The sequence below is a fragment of the Grampus griseus genome (assembly GCF_964374135.1).
Source record: "Grampus griseus genome assembly, chromosome: 8".
In the NCBI taxonomy this organism is placed as follows: domain Eukaryota; kingdom Metazoa; phylum Chordata; class Mammalia; order Artiodactyla; family Delphinidae; genus Grampus; species Grampus griseus.
The window spans coordinates 14,422,530-14,445,064 of record NC_139002.1 but is presented as its reverse complement, the minus strand read 5'-3'; the positions used below and the strand labels follow the sequence as shown (position 1 = coordinate 14,445,064).

At 48.8% G+C, this 22,535-nt stretch overlaps 2 protein-coding genes across 2 annotated transcripts; both read left to right on the top strand.

The window, feature by feature from the left end:
- Positions 1-3,361: 3,361 nt before the first annotated feature.
- On the top strand, positions 3,362-5,222 carry UPK2 (uroplakin 2; the record flags this gene model as incomplete). The annotated part of the gene is made up of 5 exons (XM_082659889.1): positions 3,362-3,437; positions 3,892-4,026; positions 4,214-4,352; positions 4,612-4,682; positions 5,086-5,222. 5 exons carry the CDS (start codon positions 3,362-3,364, stop codon positions 5,220-5,222), a joined length of 558 nt encoding a protein of 185 aa, XP_082516015.1.
- A 5,128-nt stretch (positions 5,223-10,350) lies between these two features.
- FOXR1 (forkhead box R1) lies at positions 10,351-18,945 on the top strand (the record flags this gene model as incomplete). The annotated part of the gene is made up of 5 exons (XM_082659288.1): positions 10,351-10,411; positions 16,943-17,017; positions 17,119-17,366; positions 17,608-17,834; positions 18,684-18,945. The coding sequence occupies 5 exons, from the start codon at positions 10,351-10,353 to the stop codon at positions 18,943-18,945; spliced, it is 873 nt and encodes a 290-aa protein (XP_082515414.1).
- Positions 18,946-22,535: the final 3,590 nt, after the last annotated feature.

Genomic DNA, 22,535 nt, shown 5'->3' with positions numbered 1-22,535 from the left:
GGGGACATGTTCTAATTGACTGGGAAGCAGAAGAGTGGCATTAGGGAAGGAGAACCATTAAGTATATCAGACAGGCCTGAGTTCTGATCTGAGCTCTTTTGGTTGCAAAACTACCATAGTTCAATTTAAAAAGAAAGAAGGAAGGAAGGAAGGAAGAAAGAAAGGAAGAACCACAGTTTAGAAAGAGTAGTTCTGTTTTAGGAGCTAATCTTTGTGGCAGAATAGAGAGATCAGGAGCTCCTTGAGGGCAAAATTTTATCTTACCTTCATATCCCTGGTGCTTAGCACAGTTCCAGGGACATAACTGGTATTTAATAAATGTCTGTTGTCTTGACTAGGGGATTTGGAAGGAAGGAGGCAGGGGAGGGAACTTGAGTGAGTTGAGAATCAAGAATCCAAGGGGGAGACAGCCTAGAAAGAGTGGGTCCAAGAGAGAGACTCCAGGCATTTGTGGCCCTGGTTCCCTTTCTCCAAGCCATGAGGAAATCCTCCAGAGGAAGAGGGTGCTGTGGCTTTAAATGACTTCAGCGTTGTCAATGAATCTGCTCTGCTAAAAGAGTTATCCTCTTGCTCCTGCGCTTGAGCTCCCCCTTCTCTCAGCTCCCCAAACCCTTCTCGGCTGCTATGATGGGATAATTAGATGCGAGCGCTCAGCACAGATGATGCTCCAGTTGCTTAGCAACTAATGGTTTCCATGGAGACCGCAAAGCACAGCCTCCAGAGCAGCCAGTGAGCAGCTCGGCAGGGCAGGGAGAAGACGCAACTCTCAGCTCCTCCAGAAACCTGGGGAGGGCCAGGGGTGGGGAAGGGGGGGGATTGGAGGGAGAAAGGAGGGTTTAAAGGCACAGGCCCCTCTTATCCTTTTAAAATCTGGTCAGAGCTCTGCCCTCCCCTACCCAACTCCATCCCCCTCATAATTTCAGATGGGGATGGGGGCTTAGGAGTGGACCCAACACGACGCACTGTGCAATAAACCCAACCTCTTCTCCTTTCTCCTCCTGGTTTGTGACTGAAATGGGAAGGAGTCTCTTCCAAGCCCAAGTGTAAACATCCTCCCAGTTGGTGATGGGATTTGAAGAGTACTAAGAAGATCCTTCACCCCTGGAATTCCACCATTTAGTCTGTTCCCGCTCTCCAAAGTTCTCAATGTGCAAAAGATCCTCTTTCAGTTTGTAGAACGATGATAAGATCTGATCTAAAAGGGGACAAAAGCCAAGGTGCAGGAAAAACAGGATTCAGTTCTTCACCCAAAGGCAGCCTGTCCTGGGAGACTGGGGAAAAACACCTGCTCCTGATCTCCATCACAGGATCCAGAGCGTGTGTGTGGGAGGGGGGAGGCAATACAGAGCATCTGGCGACTCAAAGTGTGGGTCTCCCAGACTAGCATCAATCAACGTTACCTGGAAGCTCGTTAGAAATGCAGAATTTCAGGCTCCATCTCAGACCCACTGAATCAGAAACTGCATCTTAACAAGATCCCCGGTGATTCATATGCACATTAAATTTGGAGAAGCGCTGGTCTGAGGCCCTCCTACTCTGCTTGGGTCCATGAGTCCTATCTTTATTGTCACCGCCTGCTCACACCCCAGGCCTTGAGCCTACCTTCCCACCGTGGGGGTAAGGACACAACCCCACCGGCCCCTTACTTCCCTACCAGGACCCCGGCCCTCTTCCAGGACTGGGGAAGCTAGAGTGGCTCCTGGAGCAGAAAGACACACATAACACTCTCTGAGGAGGTCTACGACCTCTCCTGACAAAGTATTCCATGTTCCACAAGTGGTTCTGCTGCTGAGTCTCAGTTTCCACATCCACAAAAGGTAGCCAATGACATCTACCACCCAGGATGGCTGTGAGGGTAAGTGTGGAGCAACCAAAGACCCTGCCTGGGGCTCAGGGTAGGTGCCTTCTCCTCTTGTCTTCTCTCCACTCACAATTCCTCCTTCACGTCTCTCTAACGCTGATGGTGCCATCAGAGAAGTTGTGTCTCTTTTTCATTTTCTCCTACCAGGTCTCTCTTCTTTTATATTTATTTTATTTATTTATTTATTTATTTATTATTATTATTATTTTTGCGGTACGCGGGCCTCTCACTGTTGTGGCCTCTCCCGTTGCGGAGCACAGGCTCCGGACGCGCAGGCTCAGCGGCCGTGGTTCATGGGCCCAGCTGCTCCGCGGCATGTGGGATCCTCCCGGACCGGGGCACGAACCCACGTCCCCTGCATCGGCAGGCGGACTCTCAACCACTGCGCCACCAGGGAAGCCCCTATTTATTTATTTTTAATTTATTTATTTTATTTATTTTTGGCTGCATTGGGTCTTCGTTGCTGTGTGGGGGCTTTCTCTAGTGGCGGTGAGCAGGGTCTACTCTTTGTTGTGGTGTGTGGGCTTCTCAGTGCGGTGGCTTCTCTTGTTGCAGAGCACGGGCTCTAGGCATGCGGGCTTCAGTAGTTGTGGCTCGCGGGCTCAGTAGTTGTGGCGCACGGGCCTAGTTGCTCCGCGGCATGTGGGATCTTCCCGGACCGGGGCTCGAACCCGTGTCCCCTGCATTGGCAGGCGGATTCTTAACCACTGCGCCGCCAGGGAAACCCCTCTCTCTCTTCTTTACTCTCAAACAGTTCACAAAGGTTGCTGACCAAGGCTGACTGTGCCCACCCCCACCCCCACTGGGTGGGTCAGTGCCCACCTCTCCGAACACTGGAAGTCCTCCCCGGCATCCTTGGTCCCACTCTCCAGAAGAATGGGAAGCCCTGTGCGCTCCCGGGCACCCACACCCCTCTGCCTCTCGCAGAGCTCAGGGCCTGGGCCTCAGTGGATGCCAAGAACTGGAACCCCTGGCTCTGCTGCCCCCACCCCCTACTACCTGTTTCTCTCAGCTTCTCTCCCATTCCTACCCAACCAAGGCCCTTTCAGGAGCCCCTCAGGGTTATTCTCCTCTCCCTGCACACCAGGGCAAACTCAGAACTTGTCGTCCTCCTAGGAAGAGCCCCGCACCACCTGAGGGGAACGGTCCTCTACAGGCTGGGCTCCAGATGCACGTGAGGCAGGGACACTCACGCCCTTATACGTGGGTGCCCCAGAAGAAGGGGTTTTCCTCCCCCCACCTTAGTTACCCTGCCCCTCTGCAGGTGACTAAACCACCAAGATCCAGCCAGGGCCTCCCCCTTCTTGGCCTGAGGGTTAGCTCCCCATCCTGAAAAACCTGTCTGGGGGCCTCCCCTGAGGCTGTAGGGTCCAAGGGGCAGGTTGGACAGGATTCCCCTCTAGCCCCTCCTACCCCCAGGACAAAATCAGAAACCCCGGGGGAGGGCCGCACTTTCCTTAGGAAGCCACAGCCTGCCAGCACCCACCCCAGCTCCCAGCTATGGCATCTCCGCTGCCTGTCCGGACCTTGTCCTTGATCCTGATTCTGCTGGCTGTCCTGGCCCCCAGGGCTGCAGGTTTCTACCATCTCTGGCCGGGGTGGGGAGGGGCTCAGGGGTCTGGAGAGGAGGGACTGTGCCTTCCAGGGCTCTCAAAGAGGGCTGGTCTGGCCAGTTGGGGTTGGGGGACTGGTGATGGCAGTGACCAGGCATCAGTCACTGGGGCCCAGGGCACACTCCTGGTCCCAGATCCAGGAGGCAGGGAGGTGTGGGGAAGAGTCCAAGGCTATGGATATGGGTGGGGTTGGGCTCTGCCCGCTCCTGGCACCCAGGGTCTAGCGGCTTGGTGGAGCACCTAGCTTCTGCAGCTCAAGCCTGCCACCTGGTGGTCGCATAGGCAAAAGACTCGTGTTCTGCAAACGCACTGCAGAATAGGACTCTTCATCCTTAGAGAGGACCTCCAGGGGTGGGGGGCAGATCTATTGATGAGAGGGGGATTGATCCTCACCTGTATCCCCTCCTTGCCCCCCAGCCGACTTCAACATCTCAAGTCTCTCTGGTCTGCTGTCCCCAGCGCTGACGGAAAGCCTGCTAGTTGCCCTGCCCCCCTGTCACCTCACAGGGGGCAATGCCACACTGATGGTCCGGAGAGCCAATGACAGCAAAGGTCTGCTACCCACTCCCAGGCATACCCTAGTCCCCAGAGATCCCTTCCCAGGACACCCGGCATCCCTCCTCCCACTCATCCCTTCCTATTGACCCCCTTCTTGGGCCACCCATACTCTAAATACTGCCCTTCTCCTTGGGGTCTCCAGAAACTTGACCCTGCCTCACACCCCCAATTTCCTGCCCAGTGGTTAAATCTAGCTTCGTGATGCCTCCATGCCGCGGACGCAGGGAGCTGGTGAGCGTGGTGGACAGTGGGTCTGGCTTCACGGTCACCCGGCTCAGCGCGTACCAGATGACAAACCTAGTACCAGGAACCAAATACTAGTAAGTACCGGACCCTGGCCTGGGGCATCTGTGGGAGGGCCTACAGGAAGAGAAGCTGGGTCCTGACTTTGGTGTTGGTTGTGGGAGGTGGTCAGCATGGGGGAGAGTGAGGGCACAGCTAAAGGGGTCAAGAATGCACCTCTCCTGGGCACAACAGGAGGCATAGCTGTGAAGGGGGAGGCCTGGGCTCCCTCTTACCCTAAGTCCCAGATACTCACTGAGGATTCTCTCCTCTCTACCCCAAATCTCACCACAAAAGCATTTCCTACCTAGTGACGAAGGGGGCATCCACTGAGTCCAGTAGAGAGGTCCCAATGTCCACACTTCCTCGTAAGTAACATCTCAGGGCCCCCAAAGGCTTTCCAGGCCCCTCCCACCCCGTCCCGCAGCTGCCCCTCCCTGTGCTCCCTTAGCTCCTTTGCTTACCTCTACCTTCACACTGAGCCCTTGGCATTTTAAGTGGCTGTTGACTCATCTGGCCGCACCGCTAAACTTTGTGGGTAGCGACTGTGTCTGATTAATTTCTGTATCCTCAGTGCCTGACACAGGAGATGCTTCGTAAATGTGTTTTTGATGGATGTCTGGATCCCTCCAACGAGTCGTTGGTTGGTTGGGTGAATAAATGACTGAAGGGATGGCTGGTTGGATGAATGGATGAGGGACTAGGCTGGGAGCCTTGGGAAGGATGGGGGCCGCCCCTGACCACAACGGCCTCCCTCCTCTCTTCTGACAGGAAGGAAGGCAGAATCTATTGGGCTGGGAATGGCCCGGACGGGGGGCATGGTGGTCATCACGGTGCTGCTCTCTGTAGCCATGTTCCTGCTGGTTCTGGGCTTCATCATCGCCCTGGCACTGGGTGCCCAAAAGTGAGGAGGACAGCACCAGGCAGCAGGCTCCTCCAGGAAGTCCAAGTCCATTCCCCCAGCTCAGGGCCCTGCTTTTGCTCCTGTCTCCTCTGCTGAAAAGACTGCCTGCTCCCAGGCCACAGGTGCCAGGCTCTGGCTCCTCTGGTGCCATCAACTCCCCTCCCTGCCCCCTCTCCACTGCAGCCCTTTCCTCCCTCTGTCCCCCTCCTTGTCCCCTAAGGCCTCACCTTGGCCCAACACTCCCTATTATTCCCCTCATCCCACTCGTGTCAGAATTGGTTTTCCTCCCATTTCACCTCTTTAACCAATCCCTACCCCTGACAGACAGGAATTTTTCCTTCCCTCAGTGAATTTAGTTCCTACAATAAAACCTGATGCCATGTTGCTGTGTGTGTTTCTCTTCAACGCGCTCCACTTCGGGGTGAACCTACAGAATCTGTGTCCAGGCTGCAGCTGCTCCCAGTCCTCTCTCTGCCCTGGAACCCCAAAGCTGCTTTTCCCAGGAGGCAGGAAGGGGTGGATGGGATAAGAATCCAAGAGTCAGGGACTTCCCTGGTGGTGCAGTGGTTAAGAATCTTCCTGCCAATGCAGGGGACACGGGTTTGAGCTCTGGTCTGGGAGGATCCCACATGCCACGGAGCCACTAAGCCTGTGAGGCACAACTACTGGGCCCGCGAGCCACAACTACTGAGCCCGCGAGCCACAACTACTGATGCCCGTGTGCTTAGAGCCCGTGCTCCACAACGAGAGAAGCCACTGCAATGAGAAGCCCGCGCACCACAATGAAGAGTAGCCCCCGCTCGACACAACTAGAGAAAGCCCGTGAGCAGCAACAAAGACCCAACACAGCCATAAATAAATTAATTAATTAAAAATAAAAAAGAATCCAAGAGTCAGGGTTCTCAGACTCATACCTGGGCTGTGGGTTTTGCACCTTCCAGAGCAGGCCACCCAAGCAGGGGCCTGGGGTGGGGGTGAGGCTGAGGCTGGTGCATCACGTGGGGCCCTGAGGGCCTTTGTGGGGACCAGCAGGGCAAGGGGAAGCGCTGGGGGAAAGAGAGGCTCTGACCAGGAAAAGACAGAGGGCCACTAGGGTGAGACCCAAGGACAGGGTGCTGGGGGCAAGGGGAGTGGAAAATAGGCGAAAGAGTCTCTAGGAAGAGAGAGCAGAGGTAGAAGAACCCTGCCGGAGGGGGCAAGAGTGCTACTGCGGGGTAACGGAGGGAAAAGACGGGGAGGGCTCATCCTCATTCACTTGTGTCCTCGCCAACATATATTCCTTCTAAGGATCTTTCCCTTGCTCTTAGGGTAAAGACCAAAAACTTTGAGGTGACCTTCAAAGACAGCCCTGGGTCTCTCCCCTAACTGCCCCTCTGGCTCTCACCGTGTGCCTTCTAATGTCCTGTGTTTCCTCTTGCTTCGGCGCCTTTGCACAGACTATTCCTTAAGCCCAGGCTGCTCTGAAGACTGCCCCCACGCCCACTCCATTCTATTTGCATAGTTAAGCCAGCTTCCCCAGGGAAGCCTTCTCTGACCTCCACCCCCCATTAGGTTGGGTTCTCCTATCCCATCTTTCATAGCATTACTATGTTTATTATTATGTTTATGTGATTATTCACTTGTCTCCCCACCAGACTTTATGTTCCCTGGGAGTTGTCGCTTTGCTCCCAAGGGCCTATAGTACCTTTGCGGTGCCTGGGACACAGTGGATACTCAATAAATATTGTTGAATAAGGGAACGAAAGAATGAATTAACAAGCCCCTGAAGAGAAGGCGGGGGCTAGGAAAGTGCCAAAAATTCTGCAAAAACAATAAAAAATGACACAGAGTTAGAAGATGCTGGAACAATGGTCTAATGATCCCTTTCTAGAGTAATCCAGGAGCCCGGGAGAGGGAGGCAATGGAAGAGAAGAACAACAATATCTATTAATTCCACGAACACTAACTTAGCTTTTTTTTTTTTTTTGCGGTATGTGGGCCTCTCACTGCTGTGGCCTCTCCCGTTGCGGAGCACAGGCTCCGGACGCGCAGGCTCAACGGCCATGGCTCACGGGCCCAGCCGCTCCGCGGCATGTGGGATCTTCCCAGACCGGGGCACGAACCCCCGTCCCCTGCATCGGCAGGCGGACTCTCAACCACTGCGCCACCAAGGAAGCCCGATACACTAATTTTAAAAGGGCTATGGGGGTGGGGGTGGGGGTGTGATGAACTGGGAGATTGGGATTGACATATATACACTAATATGTATAAAATAGATAACTAAAAAAAAAAAAAGATAACTAATAAGAACCTGCCGTACAAAAAATAAATAAATAAAATAAAATTCAACAACAACCAAAAAAGGGCTATAGGGGACTTACTTCCCTGGCACTCCAGTGGTTAAGACTCTGTGCTCCCAACGCAGGCGGCATAGGTTTGATCCCTGGTTGGGGAATTAATATACCGCATGCCACACAGTATAGCCTAAAAAATAAATAAAAGGAAAACTAAATAAAAATAAAAAATAAATAAAAAGGGCTACAAAAGGGTGGATGTATTACAATAACATTTTTTATAAGACAAAAATGAAACACTCATAAGGAAAAAGATTGGAATAATATACATGAGAATGTAATTAATTATTATCTCTGGTTGATAACAAGAATGATTTTTATTTTATTGTTTTTTCTTTGTGCTTTCTATACTTCCAAGTTTTATGTATCAAACATGTATTATTTTTATAATTAGGTAAATTGTCATAAAAGTTATTGTTATTATTGATATTAAAGGTAGAGTCCCACTAAGTTTTTTAAAAGAAAGCTGTTGTTTTCACCATAGTTAAAACAATATTTATTGAGGGTCTCCTATGCACCAGGTACTACTCTCAAAATTTCTGGTTGGGACTTTCCTGGTGGCTTGGTGGGTAAGAATCCACCTGCCAGTGCAGGGGACACAGATTCAAGCCTTGGTCCAGGAAGATCCCACATGCCACAGAGCAACTAAGCCCGTGTGCTGCAACTACTGAAGCCCGCACGCCTAGAGCCCGTGCTCCGCAACAAGAGAAGCCACAGCAATGAGAAGCCCGCGCACCACAACGAAGAGTAGCCCCCGCTCGCCACAACTAGAGAAAGCCCATGTGCAGAAACAAAGACCCAACGAAGCCAAAGATAAATAAATAAATTATTTTTTTAAAAATCTGGTCTAGTAGACAAGCAACAGGCAACACAGTATAGGGTGGATGAGCTCTGATGGGAAAACCCAGTATGCACAAAGGAACCAGAGGGGGCTGCCTCACCCTCTGGCCAAATCTGAACAATTTAAGAATTAAAACAAATAATTACAGTACTGAATTATGATCCACTCTGTAAAATAAGAATCAATCCTTTGGGAAAAAAAAAAGAATCGATCCTTTGAGTCCATACTGATAACAAATAAACAAAATGAGATAAGGAAAAGCTCTTCTTTACAATAGAATGCCAACTAGATAAATGGAGATGGAATGATTGATTTAGAAAAATCAGGGAATTCCCTGGCGGTCCAGTGGTTAGGACTCAGTGCTTTCGTTATGGTGGCCCCGGGTTCAATCCCTGGTTGGGGAACTAAGATCCCACAGTCAAAAATAAATAAATAAATAAAAATCATCATTTCAAGTCCATGATAGTAATGATTGATTTAGGCAAGAATCGTAAATAGACGCTAGAATCTGTGGGTCCAAACTTGATGAGAAACAGTATTTTAGATCACTTTAAAGTATCTCCCCACAAATTGCTTACTAATTACAAAAGAAAAAAAGGTAACTTCACAGTTGAGAAACATGATGGATACCACAAATAATGAGTCAAACTGACATCATGGGCCTCTTGATGTGATGTACTAAGAAGGAAACAACATCACTTCTCTGGTATTGTTGCCAAAAACACATAATCTAATTATGAGGAAATTAGGGACATTCTACAAAATAAATGGCCTGTGCTCTTCAAAAATGTAAATGTTATGAAAGATTTAAAAGTCTGGTGGGAGGGTGGTGGGATGAATTGGGAGATTGGAATTGACATGTATACTCTAATATGTATAAAATAGATAACTAATAAGAACCTGCTGTATAAAAACTAAATAAATAAAATTCAAAAAAAAATTAAAAATAAAGAAATAAATAAAAGTCTGAGAAACTGCTCCAGATTAGAGACTAAAGAGACATAAATATTAAATGCCCTGCATGATCCTGAATTGGATTCTAGACCAGAAAACAAATTAAATAAAGGACACTATTGGGACAATTGGTGAAATCTGAATAGAATGTGTATATTAAACGTAGTATTGAATCATTGTTAAATTTTGATGATTTTCTTGTTTCTGATTTTCTGGTTATGTAAGTCAACATCCATGTTTTTAGGAAACACACACTGAAGTATTTGTGGGTAAAGGGACATGACGTCTGCAAATTACTCTCAAACAGTTCAGAAAAAATAATGTATGTCTTACATACATGGAGACAAAAGCAAAAATGTGATGAAATGTTAGTAATTGGTGAGTTACAGGATTTAGGTATACTGGATTTTTTTATAGTATTCTTGGGACTTTTCTGTAAATTTGAAATTATGAAAAACAAAATTTAAATATCACCATTCAAAAAAATAAAATAATAAAAAAAATCACCATTTAATCCTATCTCCACCATGTACTTACAGATGTAACCTTGGATAAACCATGAAATCTTCCACACTTCTAGAAAGTAGCTATGAATACCACCACGGGATCATTCTTCAATGGTAGACTGATTTACTAAATAAAAGAGCTTGGTGCAAATGTAGAGGGGAAAGAGGGCCTGGGGTACCTCCCTTCTGGACCCCCAAGGTTCCCAAATGAAAGCGGCGTGGGGGGGGGCTTGCAGAAAGACGTGGCAAGAAGCACTCCGTGGAGGCTCGAGAACAAGGGTGTCAGCTGGACTGGGCACACCTGAGCGGGCTCCGACCCAAGTCAATCAGAGCGCGGGTATTTGAGGAAGTGCCTCCCAGGCCTCAGCCTCAGTCTCTCCAGACTCTCCCACCCTGTGCCGGCTCTCCCTCCTCTAGCTAATCGTGGACCTGAAGCTCCAGCACCTAGACTTCTGGGCCAGCCTCCATGGCCAGGTCCCGGGATTGCTGGACTGGGACATGGGGAACGAGTGCTTTCTGGCCTTCACCACTACGCACCTGCCCTTAGCGGAACAAAACCGTGAGTGTCCGAGAGGGGGGTCGTGGGGGATGGGCGCGCCGCGGATGGTCGGAGGCTCGTGGGCGCGCCGGGCCGGAAGCTCCCTGGCCTTTGACTTGCTCGCCACTCGCCCCCGCGAGCCCCGTGACTATGTCGCGTTCGGGGCCCCGCGCCCCCTTTGTTGAGCTCTGGAGCTCCCACCCCGCCCCAACTTTTTCCGGGCAATGAAGTCCCCGCCTCGATGGAAAGCCCAGGGAGGGCAGGGGTCCTGCCTGAACACGGCCTTTCAATCCTACCCCACCCGCCCCGGCTAAATCCCAGAACTTTCTAGGCCTCTTCTCGGCCTTTTCTCCGTGGCGCCTACGCCATCGGGGCACACTACGTTTTCGTTCATCTTTCTCTTAAAATCTTTTTAAAATCGGTTTTGTTCGTGGCTGTATACCACCTCTTAATACATTGTCTGACACCTAGAGGTGCTCAATATTTGCTGAATGGATAGTTGACCGTTGTCTTTTAAAAACTTTTTTTGTTTGGTCCTCAAGTGTTGAGATTTGAGGTAATCACCTCCTACATTCATGGTACATGATTGCCATCTGTTTGGGCAAAGTACTTGGATTAACTCATTCAATCCCCACCCACTTTTGTCACCTCCCACACTCCCATGTATCAACCCTAATCCATTTAATGTCTTTAGATAGGTGTATCTTTGAAAACTGTTTAGCATTATTTTGCTTTTATAGGTGACCTTAATTTACATAAACTCATTGCTTTTTTTTTTTCCTCATTCAAATTGTTTTTGAGAGTTATTTCAGTTGCTAAATGCAAATCTGGTTCAACTTTTTTTTTTCCGGTACGCGGGCCTCTCACTGTTGTGGCCTCTCCCGCTGCGGAGCACAGGCTCCGGTCGCGCAGGCTCAGCGGCCGTGGCTCACGGGCCCAGCTGCTCCGCGGCATGTGGGGTCTTCCCGGACCGGGGCACGAACCCGTGTCCCCTGCATCGGCAGGCAGACTCCCAACCACTGCGCCACCAGGGAAGCCCTGATTCATCATTTCTGATTGCTGTGTGGTAATCTATCATCTGCATACATTACTTTTTGCATTTTAATTCTCCTTACTGATGGAGACAAAACTCCATTGGAACTCTTTGCAACCATAAGTAATGCTGACAAACATTCTTGTATCTTCACTGATTCAAGAACTATTTATTGAGCACCTCCAATTTGCCAGGCACTGTTCTGGACACTCATGTGATACATCATGAACAAAACAGACAAGTCTTCATGGAGCTGACATTCTACTGGGGCCACACAGGCAATCCACATCAAAATAAATAAATAAACAAACAAACAAACAAATAAATGGTATGTTATAAGGTGATAACTGAGATGGGGGGAAAAAGGACATGGTAAGAGGGCTCAGGAATGGGGGCTGGGAGGTGGTGGCAGCTACAGTTTTAAATAGGGTTGGTCTTCATTGGGAACATTGTATATGAGGGTTGGTCTTCATTGGGAACATATGAGAAGAGCAGAGTTGAAGGAGGTGAGATAGTGAGCCGGAGGATACTTAGAGGAAAAGTTTCCCAGGCAGAAAAAATAGCCAGTGTAGAAACCCTCAGGAATATGTCTGGAGGAACTGGTAAAGAGGCCAGTGAGGCTGGATCAAAGTAAATGAAGAGGAGAGTTCAGAGGGTGTGGGTCGTGGAGCGGAGATCAGGAAGAGCCGTCTTCCCCTTTGAGGGCGTTAGGGTTGATTCCAAGTAAGATGCAGCATGGTTGAAAGGTTTGGAACAGAGGAGTGACATGATCGCCAGCTTAGTGAGTGACCTGTGCTATTGCATAGTGTGCCTATACTTGGTTTAACGTCCTGCTATCACTGTCTTAAGATTTTTAATAATTTTTGAACAAGGAGGCCCACATTTTCCTTTTGCACTGGGCCCTGCAAATTATGTAGCTGATCCTGAATGATCTATAGTCTGAAAAGATCACTGTGGCTGCTGGGTTGAGGGTACACTGTAAATGTAGAGCGACTGGGAAGCCAGGAGACTAGTTAGGAGGCTACTGTAGTAATCCAGACAAGAGCCGATGGCAGACTGCACCACCAGGGTGGTGGCAGAGGATGTGGTGAGAAGGTAGAACCAGGTGGATTCGCTTGATGGATTGGATGTATGGTGTAAAAAAGAGAGATTAGAGGATGACTCCTCCAGAGTTTTTGGCTGGTCAAGTGCAAGGATGGAGTTTTCTTGTAGTGAGATGGGGTAAGCTCCTGATAGGATATTTAGGGAGGAAAATCAGGAGTTCTGTTCTGAACACTCTGAGTTTGAGATATTTTTTAGATATCCAAGTAGAAATGTTGAGTAAGCTGGTGGATATATAAGTCTGCAATTCTGGAGAGAGGTATGCAGATATAAATTTTGAGAGTCTTTGGTACATGCCTGGCATTTAAGGGGTGAGAATAGAGAAGAACCAAGGATGAGCCCTGGGGGGCATTCCATTCTAAAGAGATTGGAGAGGAGATAAACCAAAAAAAAAACTGAGGAAATGACCATTAAGAATCAAAACTGGTATTGTGGTTTCCTGGAAACCAAGTGAAGAAAGTGTTTCAAAGAAGGAGTGGTCACAGGACAGGAACACCGCTGTGAGAGATCAGGTCAGAGGTGGGCTGACTATTGGATTTAGCAAAGCAGAGCCTTGATTATATGGTTTTGGTGGAGTGCAGCCTTGATCATAGTGGTTTTGGTGGAGTGGTGGAGAAGAAAGACTGATTGGCAAGGGTTTAAGTGTGGAAGGGAGAGGAAGTGGAGACAAAGTACAGGCACTTCTTTCGAGGAGTTCTTCCTCAAAGGAAAGCAAAAATATGGAGTAGTGGCCTGGCACAGAAAGTGGGGACAAAAGAAGTTCTTGTTTTTAACAAGATGAGAGAATTAACAGCATATTTGAATGATGATAATGGTCCAGAGACAGAAATTTATAACAGAAAAGAGAGGAGACAGGAATTCCCTGGCCGTCCAATGATTAGGACTTGGCACTTTCACTGCTCCCTGGTTAGGAAACTAAGATCCCACAAGCCTCCCGAGGCCAAAATAAATTTCATACACTGTCCTTGAGGAGGCATGGGGCCACCTGTGTCAGAGAGAGCAGGGGAGGGAGATGGACAGAGGCACTATCCTTTGATCCCACTGAGATCACCCATCTGTTGATCCCATCACCCTTCCCCTGCTCTCAAAGAGCAGAGTTAGAGGGGATGTCCTCTCTGTAACTAACCTGGAATCCCCCAAACAGGCTCACTCTCTTGCATACACCGTTGACTCCTTTGGCTCTCTATGGCTTTGGAACACTTGCTTGGCCAAACCACACCCTGATTAAATCCAACCAAACAAGTGCTCCAAAGCCATAGATCAATGGATTGGGGTTATCAGTTGGTATCAAAAGAGATGGCTGGAAAGAGGAGGTGGTGCATTTTTACATGGTGCAAAAATGAGGTTATGGAGAGGTTGCAGTTATTGGTTTAGGTTATGACAGTGAGGACTGTCTACATTAGGTTGGAAGGCAGAATTCTGGGAGGAGAAGAGTTCAAGAAACTAGAGCCCAGGTTATTAGGATAATCATCTATGTATCTATTGAAATAGCCAAGATTTAAGGCAGGAGTAGCACTAGTGACAGTGAGCCAGGAACTAAATTCCTCTAAATGAGGGGGAGTGGCCGAGAATTTGGTAGATGATGGTAGCAATGAAAATTAGTATATAAATTCTTCTATTAACTTGAATAGACACACCCAGGATTAGACAGTAAATTGTAGTGCTGCCTGATTATTCTTCACCAGCACCAGTTGCTATTCAGATGTAATAAAGGATCCTATTTCACTGCATCTTTGCCAACACTTGGTATTACCTCTTTTTATAATTCTTGTCAGTTTGATGTAAAGTATTATATCATTCTTTTATTGTGTTCCTATTACTAGTAAGGCTCAGCATCTTCAGGTAGCCCCTCCTTCTGAATACTGATTCGTATCTTACCCATGTATAGATTTGTCTTAGCCTTTATTTTTTGATTTGTAGGAGCTGTCTATCAGAGAATTGAGAGTTCTGGAAATGATTTTTTTTCTGGTTTATTGTCTATTGATTTTTTTTTTCCCTTGTGAGTTTTACTGTGCAGAAGCTTTCAATCTTTTTTTTGTGTGTGTGGTACGCGGGCCCCTCACTGTTGTGGCCTCTCCCGCTGCGGAGCACAGGCTCCGGACGTGCAGGCTCAGCGGCCATGGCTCACGGGCCCAGCCGCTCCACGGCATGTGGGATCTTCCCGGACCGGGGCACGAACCCGTGTCCCCTGCATCGGCAGGCAGACTCTCAACCACCGCGCCACCAGGGAAGCTCACCTTTCAATCTTTATGTGTTATAATATCTGCATTAAATGTATAGGTTAATTTGAGGATAATTGGCATCTTTATAGTATGTATTATATGTCTTTGTTTATTGAAGTTTTTTAGGTCCTTAAGTAGTAGGTACATCTTTTTCACATAAAGGTCCATTCTTTGATGAGTTAACCCCTAGATACATTATAACTTTGGTTGCTATTGTGAACAGCACCTTTTTGAAAAAAAAAATATTTTCCAGTTTCTTAATGCTGGTATAGAGGAACAGTGGTGATTAGTATGTTGGTCTTATATCCAGCAAACTTGCTGGACTCTTATTGGTTCTAATAATTTATATATCGATTTTGTATGGTTTTCTGTTAATCTATGTTTTTTTCTGTAAATAATTATAGTTTGGCCTTTTTCTTTCTTATATCTCTTACTACTTTTTCCTTTTTAGAATACTGTGTTGAACATTAACGATGTAATGGGCATCCTTTCTAATTACTGAGCTCTCTAATAAGTATATCATCATTTTCCAGACAAAAACCTAGATTCATCTGTAATATGACGACACTCATGGGGACAATGATAGTTCCCCCTAACTGGACCAGAAGCCAGCTTCATGTCGAGCAGCTAGCTCTAATATATACCTGATTTACTCTAAGCCCACCATGTATTCATTCATCCAGTTAAGTTGAGCTCCTCCCATGCACTAGGCAGTGAAGGAGACAGACCTGGAGATAGACACTAAGCAGGTAGTTACAATAAAATGTGTGCTATGGGAGTGTTTGGACAGGTAGTCAGAGAAGGCCTGCTTCAGAGAGAGGTTTAAACAGAGACCTGATGGGTGAGTAGCAATTAACTAGGCAAGCAGGAAGAGGGAAGAGTGTTTCCAGCAAAGGGAACAGCTTATGGGAAGGCAGAGGATCTAGATGTGGTCTGTTGGAGATGGGTGGAGAGCCTGGGAGGAATGACTCAACACTGATGAGGAGCCAGGGCCTTGTAGACTATCTCAGGAATTTACATTTGGCCCAAAGGCAATGGAAAGCCATCAAAAGGTTTTACACTGAAGGGTGGCATGATTGGATTAACATTTTGGGAAGATCACTCAAACTGCAATACGGTAAGTTAAAGAAAAGAAGATAAGCAGACCTTTTAGGTTATAGGCTCGGACTAGGATGGTAGAACTTGGTGATTGATTGGGTGTGGCTGTACGGGAAAGAGGAGTCAAGAATGATTTCCACTCATGGACACAGAAAACAAACTTATGGTGACCAAAGGGGAAGTGGGGGGGGGCGTGGGGGGATAAATGAGGAGTTTGGGATTAACAGATACACACTACTGTACATAAAATAGATAACCAACAAGGGCCTACTGTAGAGCACAGGGAACTATGTTCAATATCTTGTAATAACCTACAATGGAAAAGAATCTGAAAAAGAATATGTGTATATATATGCTTGTGTGTGTGTGTGTGTGTGTGTATAAAACTGAATCACTTTGCTGTACACCTGAAACGAACACATTGTAAATCAACTATACTTCAATTAAAAAATGGAGAAAAGCTTCTCTGGTGGCGCAGTGGTTGAGAGTCCGCCTGCCGATGCAGGGGACGCGGGTTCGTGCCCCGGTCCGGGAAGATCCCACATGCGCGGAGCGGCTGGGCCCGTGATCCATGGCCGCTGCGCCTGCGCGTCCGGAGCCTGTGCTCCACAACGGGAGAGGCCACAACAGTAAGAGGCCCGCGTACCGCAAAAAAAAAGAATGATTTCCAAGTATCTAGCCTGGACAGCTGGTTAGATGGGGCCATATGCTGAAACAAGGAATGCAGGAGCAAGAGCAGGAAAATGCAGTTGAGTTTTAGAAATGTTGTTCAAAATGCCTGTGGGTTATCCCATGGGCAGTTCTAGTTAAGGGCTAGCAGAGAAGTCTGGGCTAGAGATAAAGATTTGTAAGCCTTGAGTTTATAGATGGTGACTGACTAAAGTAACAGGCATTAATGAGATGGTTTAGGGGCCGTAATGTGGGGTGAGAAGAGAAGAATGCAGAGGAGAATTAAAAGGTCAGAGAGATAAGGGGAAACCAGTAGAATATGGCATCGTAACTTCCCAGGCAGGGCCCATAGCCACCTCCCAGGGAAGCTTCAAGGGGCCGAAATGAAAATCCTAGGATGTTTTGACTCACTTCTTTTCTTTTTGCTAGTTGCCAGATATAAACTCCGAATAGTTGAGCCACCAAAACTACCTCTGGAAAAAAAACCCAACCCTGATAAAGATGGTGAGTAGATGGGAGTGAGTTCTCTGACATGGCCCTGTGGCCTGGGCGGGACACCCAAAGCCCATGACCTATGGCCCTCAATCTCCTTTTTCTCTGCACAGGTCCAGATTTCGAGCCCAACCTGTGGATGTGGGTAGACCCCAACATCGTGTTCCCCCCTGGAAAGCTGGAGGTCCGAGAACCCAGTAAGGGGAAGAATCTGACAAGCATAGTCCCTTCCCCTCAGCCACCCCCAAAAGAAGAGGACTTTGCCAAATGCCCACAGGCCACAGTGGTGGAGTCACCATCACTTTCTGGAGACCAGTATCCCCCTCGGAAGCGGTTTGCCTCTTCCAACAGCAACCGGGAGGTAGGGATTTCTGGGCTGTGGGATGGACTTGGGATGTAGGCAGGGTGGGCACAGGGATGATGCAGCAGAGAGTTCTGTTTTCTTAGGGTTAACGAAGGGTTAATGGGTTCAGAAATTAGCTGTGCCCCTGGGTTGGGGAGAAGCCCAGATGGTGGCCCTAGACCACCACCCCTTCCTGCCACTGCACCCCTGGAGTAGAGGCTGTGGAGTCAGGACCAGTTCCTACTCTGTACTCCTCTAGCTCACAGAAGAGAAGGAGGCTGAGGACCAGGATGACAGCTCCTCTGTGGCTCTCCCGTCCCCTCACAAAAGGGCCCCCCTCCAGAGTCGGAGGCTTCGGCAAGCCAACAGCCAGGAGGGGGGGCTGTGGTCCCGGCCCCCTCTCAATTACTTCCACCTAATTGCATTGGCATTAAGAAACAGTTCCCCCTGTGGCCTCAACGTGCAACAGATCTACAGTTTCACTCGGTATGTGCCGGGGGCCCTGTGAGGAGGGCGAAGGGAGGGGGCAGGGCCCTGCTCTGATACCTTCCAGGCCCTGGGCTGCTGCTTCAGTTCCCCCATCTGGGTCTGAGAGGATGCTTCTCCTTTCCCAGGCACTGGTTCTGGGTTGCCCCCGACTGTGTGTCCACACCTCACATAGACAGAAAGATAGTCACCCCACCCCCTTTCACATCTAAGAAACTCCACCCTTTTTATACCTTAGTTCCTTAACATAAAATCACCCAGGTCATAAATTCTCCCATCTTCCCTCTCAAGAACACCCAGTATAAAATCTGGTTTCCCCAACAGTTTCTCACATGCCTTCCCTTTGGACTGAACTGCCTGGCACAGCCTGTTCCCCAAGGACCCGGGGAAGCCGGGCTGAGAAGGGATTTACGTTGAGCTTTGAGAGTCGGGTACCCATGAGTATGATGAGTTTCTCGGAACTTTTCCCTCTGTTATCAGAAGAGTCGCAGAGTATTAATCCTCAAGAGGCGTCCTCCTTGACCAGGATTCCTCTGACAGGAGCTTGTTGGCCTGATTTCTGCTCTGTTCCTGTTGCAAGTCAAACTCCTGAGCCCTCGGAGGGAGGGAGGAAAGCGAGCCAGGGAGTGGGGGCAGTGAACTGGGTCTTTAAGGTGAGGCTCTGCACAAGCACTGCGCCAGGTGGAGGTCTGACACATGCTTAGTCGGCAGGATGCGTCGTGGGCCAGCTTGCCCTTCTCCGACGTGAGAGAAGGGCTGAGGCTCCTGGCCCCCGGGGAGAACATTCTCCAGGGTAAGGCATCTCCCAGAGAGACCACACCTCTCCTTACTATTCCTCCCTGTCTGCAGACAGCATTTCCCCTTTTTCCGGACGGCTCCTGAAGGCTGGAAGAATACCGTGCGTCACAATCTCTGTTTCCGAGACAGCTTTGAGAAAGTGCCGGTCAGCATGCAGGGTGGCGTCAGCACACGGCCCCGATCCTGCCTCTGGAAGCTGACCGATGAGGGACACCGCCGCTTTGCAGAGGAGGCCCGCGCCTTGGCCTCCACTAAGCTGGAAACTATCCAACAGTGTATGAGCCAGCCAGGTGTGAGGCCTCGTCACACATGACCCAAGGCCGAGCGTGCAGGGAAGGAGCCAGGGTCCCATGGGGGGCAGGGCGTGGGGAGGGGGTGGCACCTTCTGTAGGAAGGGGAGAGAACAGCAGTGCTCTGAGACCCTGGGGTGGTACCTGCCTCAGGCGTCCCCCCACGCACAAGCACGGAACCTGAGGTGCTGGGAGCTGATGGAGAAACAGCTAAGGTGTAGCTGGCCCTACTCACAGCCCCGCAGCCTGGGGAAATGGTAACCACACAATGTGAGAAGCATGGTATAAAAGGTTCTCTGCAAAGGGGGCTTTTTCTTCTCCTGGAGACCAGGTGGCATTTGGGCCTTGAGAGAGAAAAAGTAGATCATTTGCCGTGAGAGAGCTTTCCAGGCTTAGGGAACAGCGTCTGCAAACGGCAGATAGATCCCTTTGACTTCTTTCCTTACAGGTGTGATGCCCTCCCTCTTCGACCTTTAGTTCCACAAACCATCCGTCAGCCCATGCCTTATTAAAGTTATCTGCAGCATCCTGGTGTGTCTGCGGTCCGAGGGTGGGGCAGGAGTGGGGGCGGAGGCGGGCTCTGAGGTTGGAAATGGGATGCCCTCAGAGCTGATGGGTGGGGCAGTTGCCTGGTGCACAGCAAAGGGAGCCCATGCTCTTCTTTCGTCAAAGGAACAAAACACTCAACCCTCTTTAGGTCCCATTTTTCTTGGGAGATGCTAGCATAAAGCAGCCAGGCCCGCAAAAGGCCCCCCCCAAATCACCACCCACTCAAACGAGTGGATGTAATCAGCTGGGGACAAAGAGGAGAGGCCTAGGGAAGCACATCATCTATGGAACAGTTGAAGGAAAGACCTTTGGAGGAGGCCATGAAGGAGCAGTGAGGAAGGTGAAAGGAAAGAATTTCTTGAGAAAAGGAGTAGCCAGGCTTAAGTCTCATTTCCCTCATTTAAGCATTGGGGGTGAGGGGTGGGAACTCAGAGCTGAGAGGCATGGCCCTTCGATACTTCCGGTTTCAGTAGCAACCAGAGCACTTGTCCTTAGAGGCTGCAGATCACAGCTGGGCTGCTGTGGCTTCCCTGGTTGCAGGAGACCGTGTCCAGGGCAAGGCCAGCTGCCAGCCTCAAACCTGAGGGATAGGGAGAAGCCAGGGGGACAGGTAAGGAAGGAACGAGATTCAGAGCTGTGTCGGGATGCCACGGCCATTTCCACAGTGCTTGAAGTTCCTTCCTGCTGGGTTTCCCACAGGGCTGAGATGACCCTTCTCATTCCCTCTCCTGCTCTTCCCTCACCCCACGACAGGCCTGTACAGAAACATGGCTCCAGCCTCAGACACTGTCCCAGGGGACTGGGCATCGCTACTCCCCAGAGGTAGCAGTGGGTGGTGTGTGAGTCTCAAGAAGGGCACTGGCTCTCAGCTCTGATGTAGCTGCTGGCTGCTCCTGCATCCTCGTTCTAGGAGAGCCTGCCTCAGGCAGCCACTTGCTCTTCAAGCTTGAGTGTCTTGATCAGGAAAATGAGTTAATGATGGCTCTTTCTTTTTTAAATTTTTATTTATTTTTATTGTTTTTGGACACACAGCATGGCATGTGGGATCTTAGTTCCCCTACCAGGGATTGAACCCGCGCCCTCTGCGGTGGAAGCGTGGAGTCTTAACCACTGGACTGCCAGGGAAGTCCCTGATGGCTCTTTCTTAGTACTGTACCAGCATGGAGATGGGGGGGGATGGAGTAGAGTGCTTCATACCAAACCTGGCTCCCAGTTCTAAATAAATGGTAGCTGTGTTTTTGCTTCTTGTGATGTCTAGTTAGGACCCGCCTCCTTCCTCCAGGATGCTGGTGGACTAGTAATGGCCTGGATTTACTTTCAGCACTTGGCAACTCGCAGTGGGAGCCGGGATCTTGCTCCATCTCTGACTCTCCGCTCTGCTCCCACTCAGCAGATGACCTGTCATCTCTCACTGTATCTTCTTTAGCACAGTTTTCTTAACATTTCTAAACTTGTTTCTTTTGCATGCAAATTGGGGATAATAAAAGTACACACAGATTTGATTTGGGAACTAAATAGGACAATGGAAAGTGTGTAGTCCTGTGTCTGGCATATTAACATTGAGTGCTTACAATTGGACCAGACATCATTCTAAGTGCATTTGCAGGTTTAATCCATATAGAGGCCTTAAGGAGTAGGTACTGTTATTCTTCTCAGGTAGTTGAGTGTGATAGCTATTTAAGGAGTTGCCTTCATTTCTGTCCACTTATTCAGCCCTTAATCCCTTGCAGTCTATAGCACTATAAAATCAGACTGCCTCCTCCCTAGTCTCTGAAACATGGTATTCCTGAAAAGCATGGCCCATGCCCTATCTGACCAAAATCTTTACCTTTGAAGAAAGGCCCCGGTTCATCTGCTTGGTTTGCACGTTTTTGGTAACAGACATGCAGTCTCGCCCTGGTCACTTGTCCATCACCACAGCCACCTCTGCTCTACCCGCTCCAGCTTTGCATTCATTCTGGAATATGCACCCAAAGCAGCGCTAGGCCAGGGGCTCTCACTGGCCCTGTGGTTGCCGCAAGGATGTGGGGGATTGGCGGGCCCAGAAGTGTCAAGTGTCAGTGCAGGAGGCAGTGTCTCACCTTAAAGAGCTGAGCCTCATACCAAAGGCCATTGAGAATGAGCTGAGCCAAGAACCTAACCCGGTTTTACACCTAAGCAGAAAGTATTTGTTGTGTTGTTTTATTATATACTAAATTTTCCAGGAATGCAACTCTTATGTAAAGTGAAGGAAGACTGTACTTTTTTTAGTTTGGAAGTTTTCTGAGAGTTGTTTGTCATTTTGGAAAATCACTTCACTGACAGCAAAGTTGCTCTGGTATTTAACTCACCAATACCACATGCCTGTATTGGTCTGTTTGTATTTGTTGTAATCATCGGGATTCTACATGTATAAACAAATATTTAGCTATTTCAAGGTAGCCAATATACAGAAAAAAGTATTTTCAGGACTGCCCTGGTGGCACAGTGGTTAAGACTCTGCACTCGCAATGCAGGGGGCCCGGGTTTGATCCCTGGTCAGGGAACTAGATCCCACATGCATGCTACAACTAAGGAGCCAGCGAGCCACAGCTAAAACCTGGCGCAAACTAATTAACTAATAAATTAAAAAATCAGAATAGCTCTATATCCATTTTTTTAAGTATTTCAATAATCATTTGAATGACATCTCTTTAAGCTATTCACAATAAGTATCTACAAATTTTTAACTGTCTCATATTTTCAAATATAGTTTATCGGACTTCCCTGGCAGTGCAGTGGTTAAAAATCCACCTGCCAGTGCAGGGGACATGGATTTGAGCCCTGGTCTGGGAAGATCTCACATGCCATGGAGCAACTAAGCCTGTGTGCCACAACTACTGAGCCTGTGCACTACAGCCCGTGAGCCACAACTACTGAAGCCCGCGTGCCTAAAGCCCGTGCTCCACAACAAGAGAAGCCACCTCAATGAGAAGCCCGCGCACCGCAACGAAGAGTAGCCCCCGCTCGATGCAACCACAGCCATGTGCAGCAACGAAGACCCGACACAGCCAAAAATAAATAAATTTATAAAAAAGAATATATA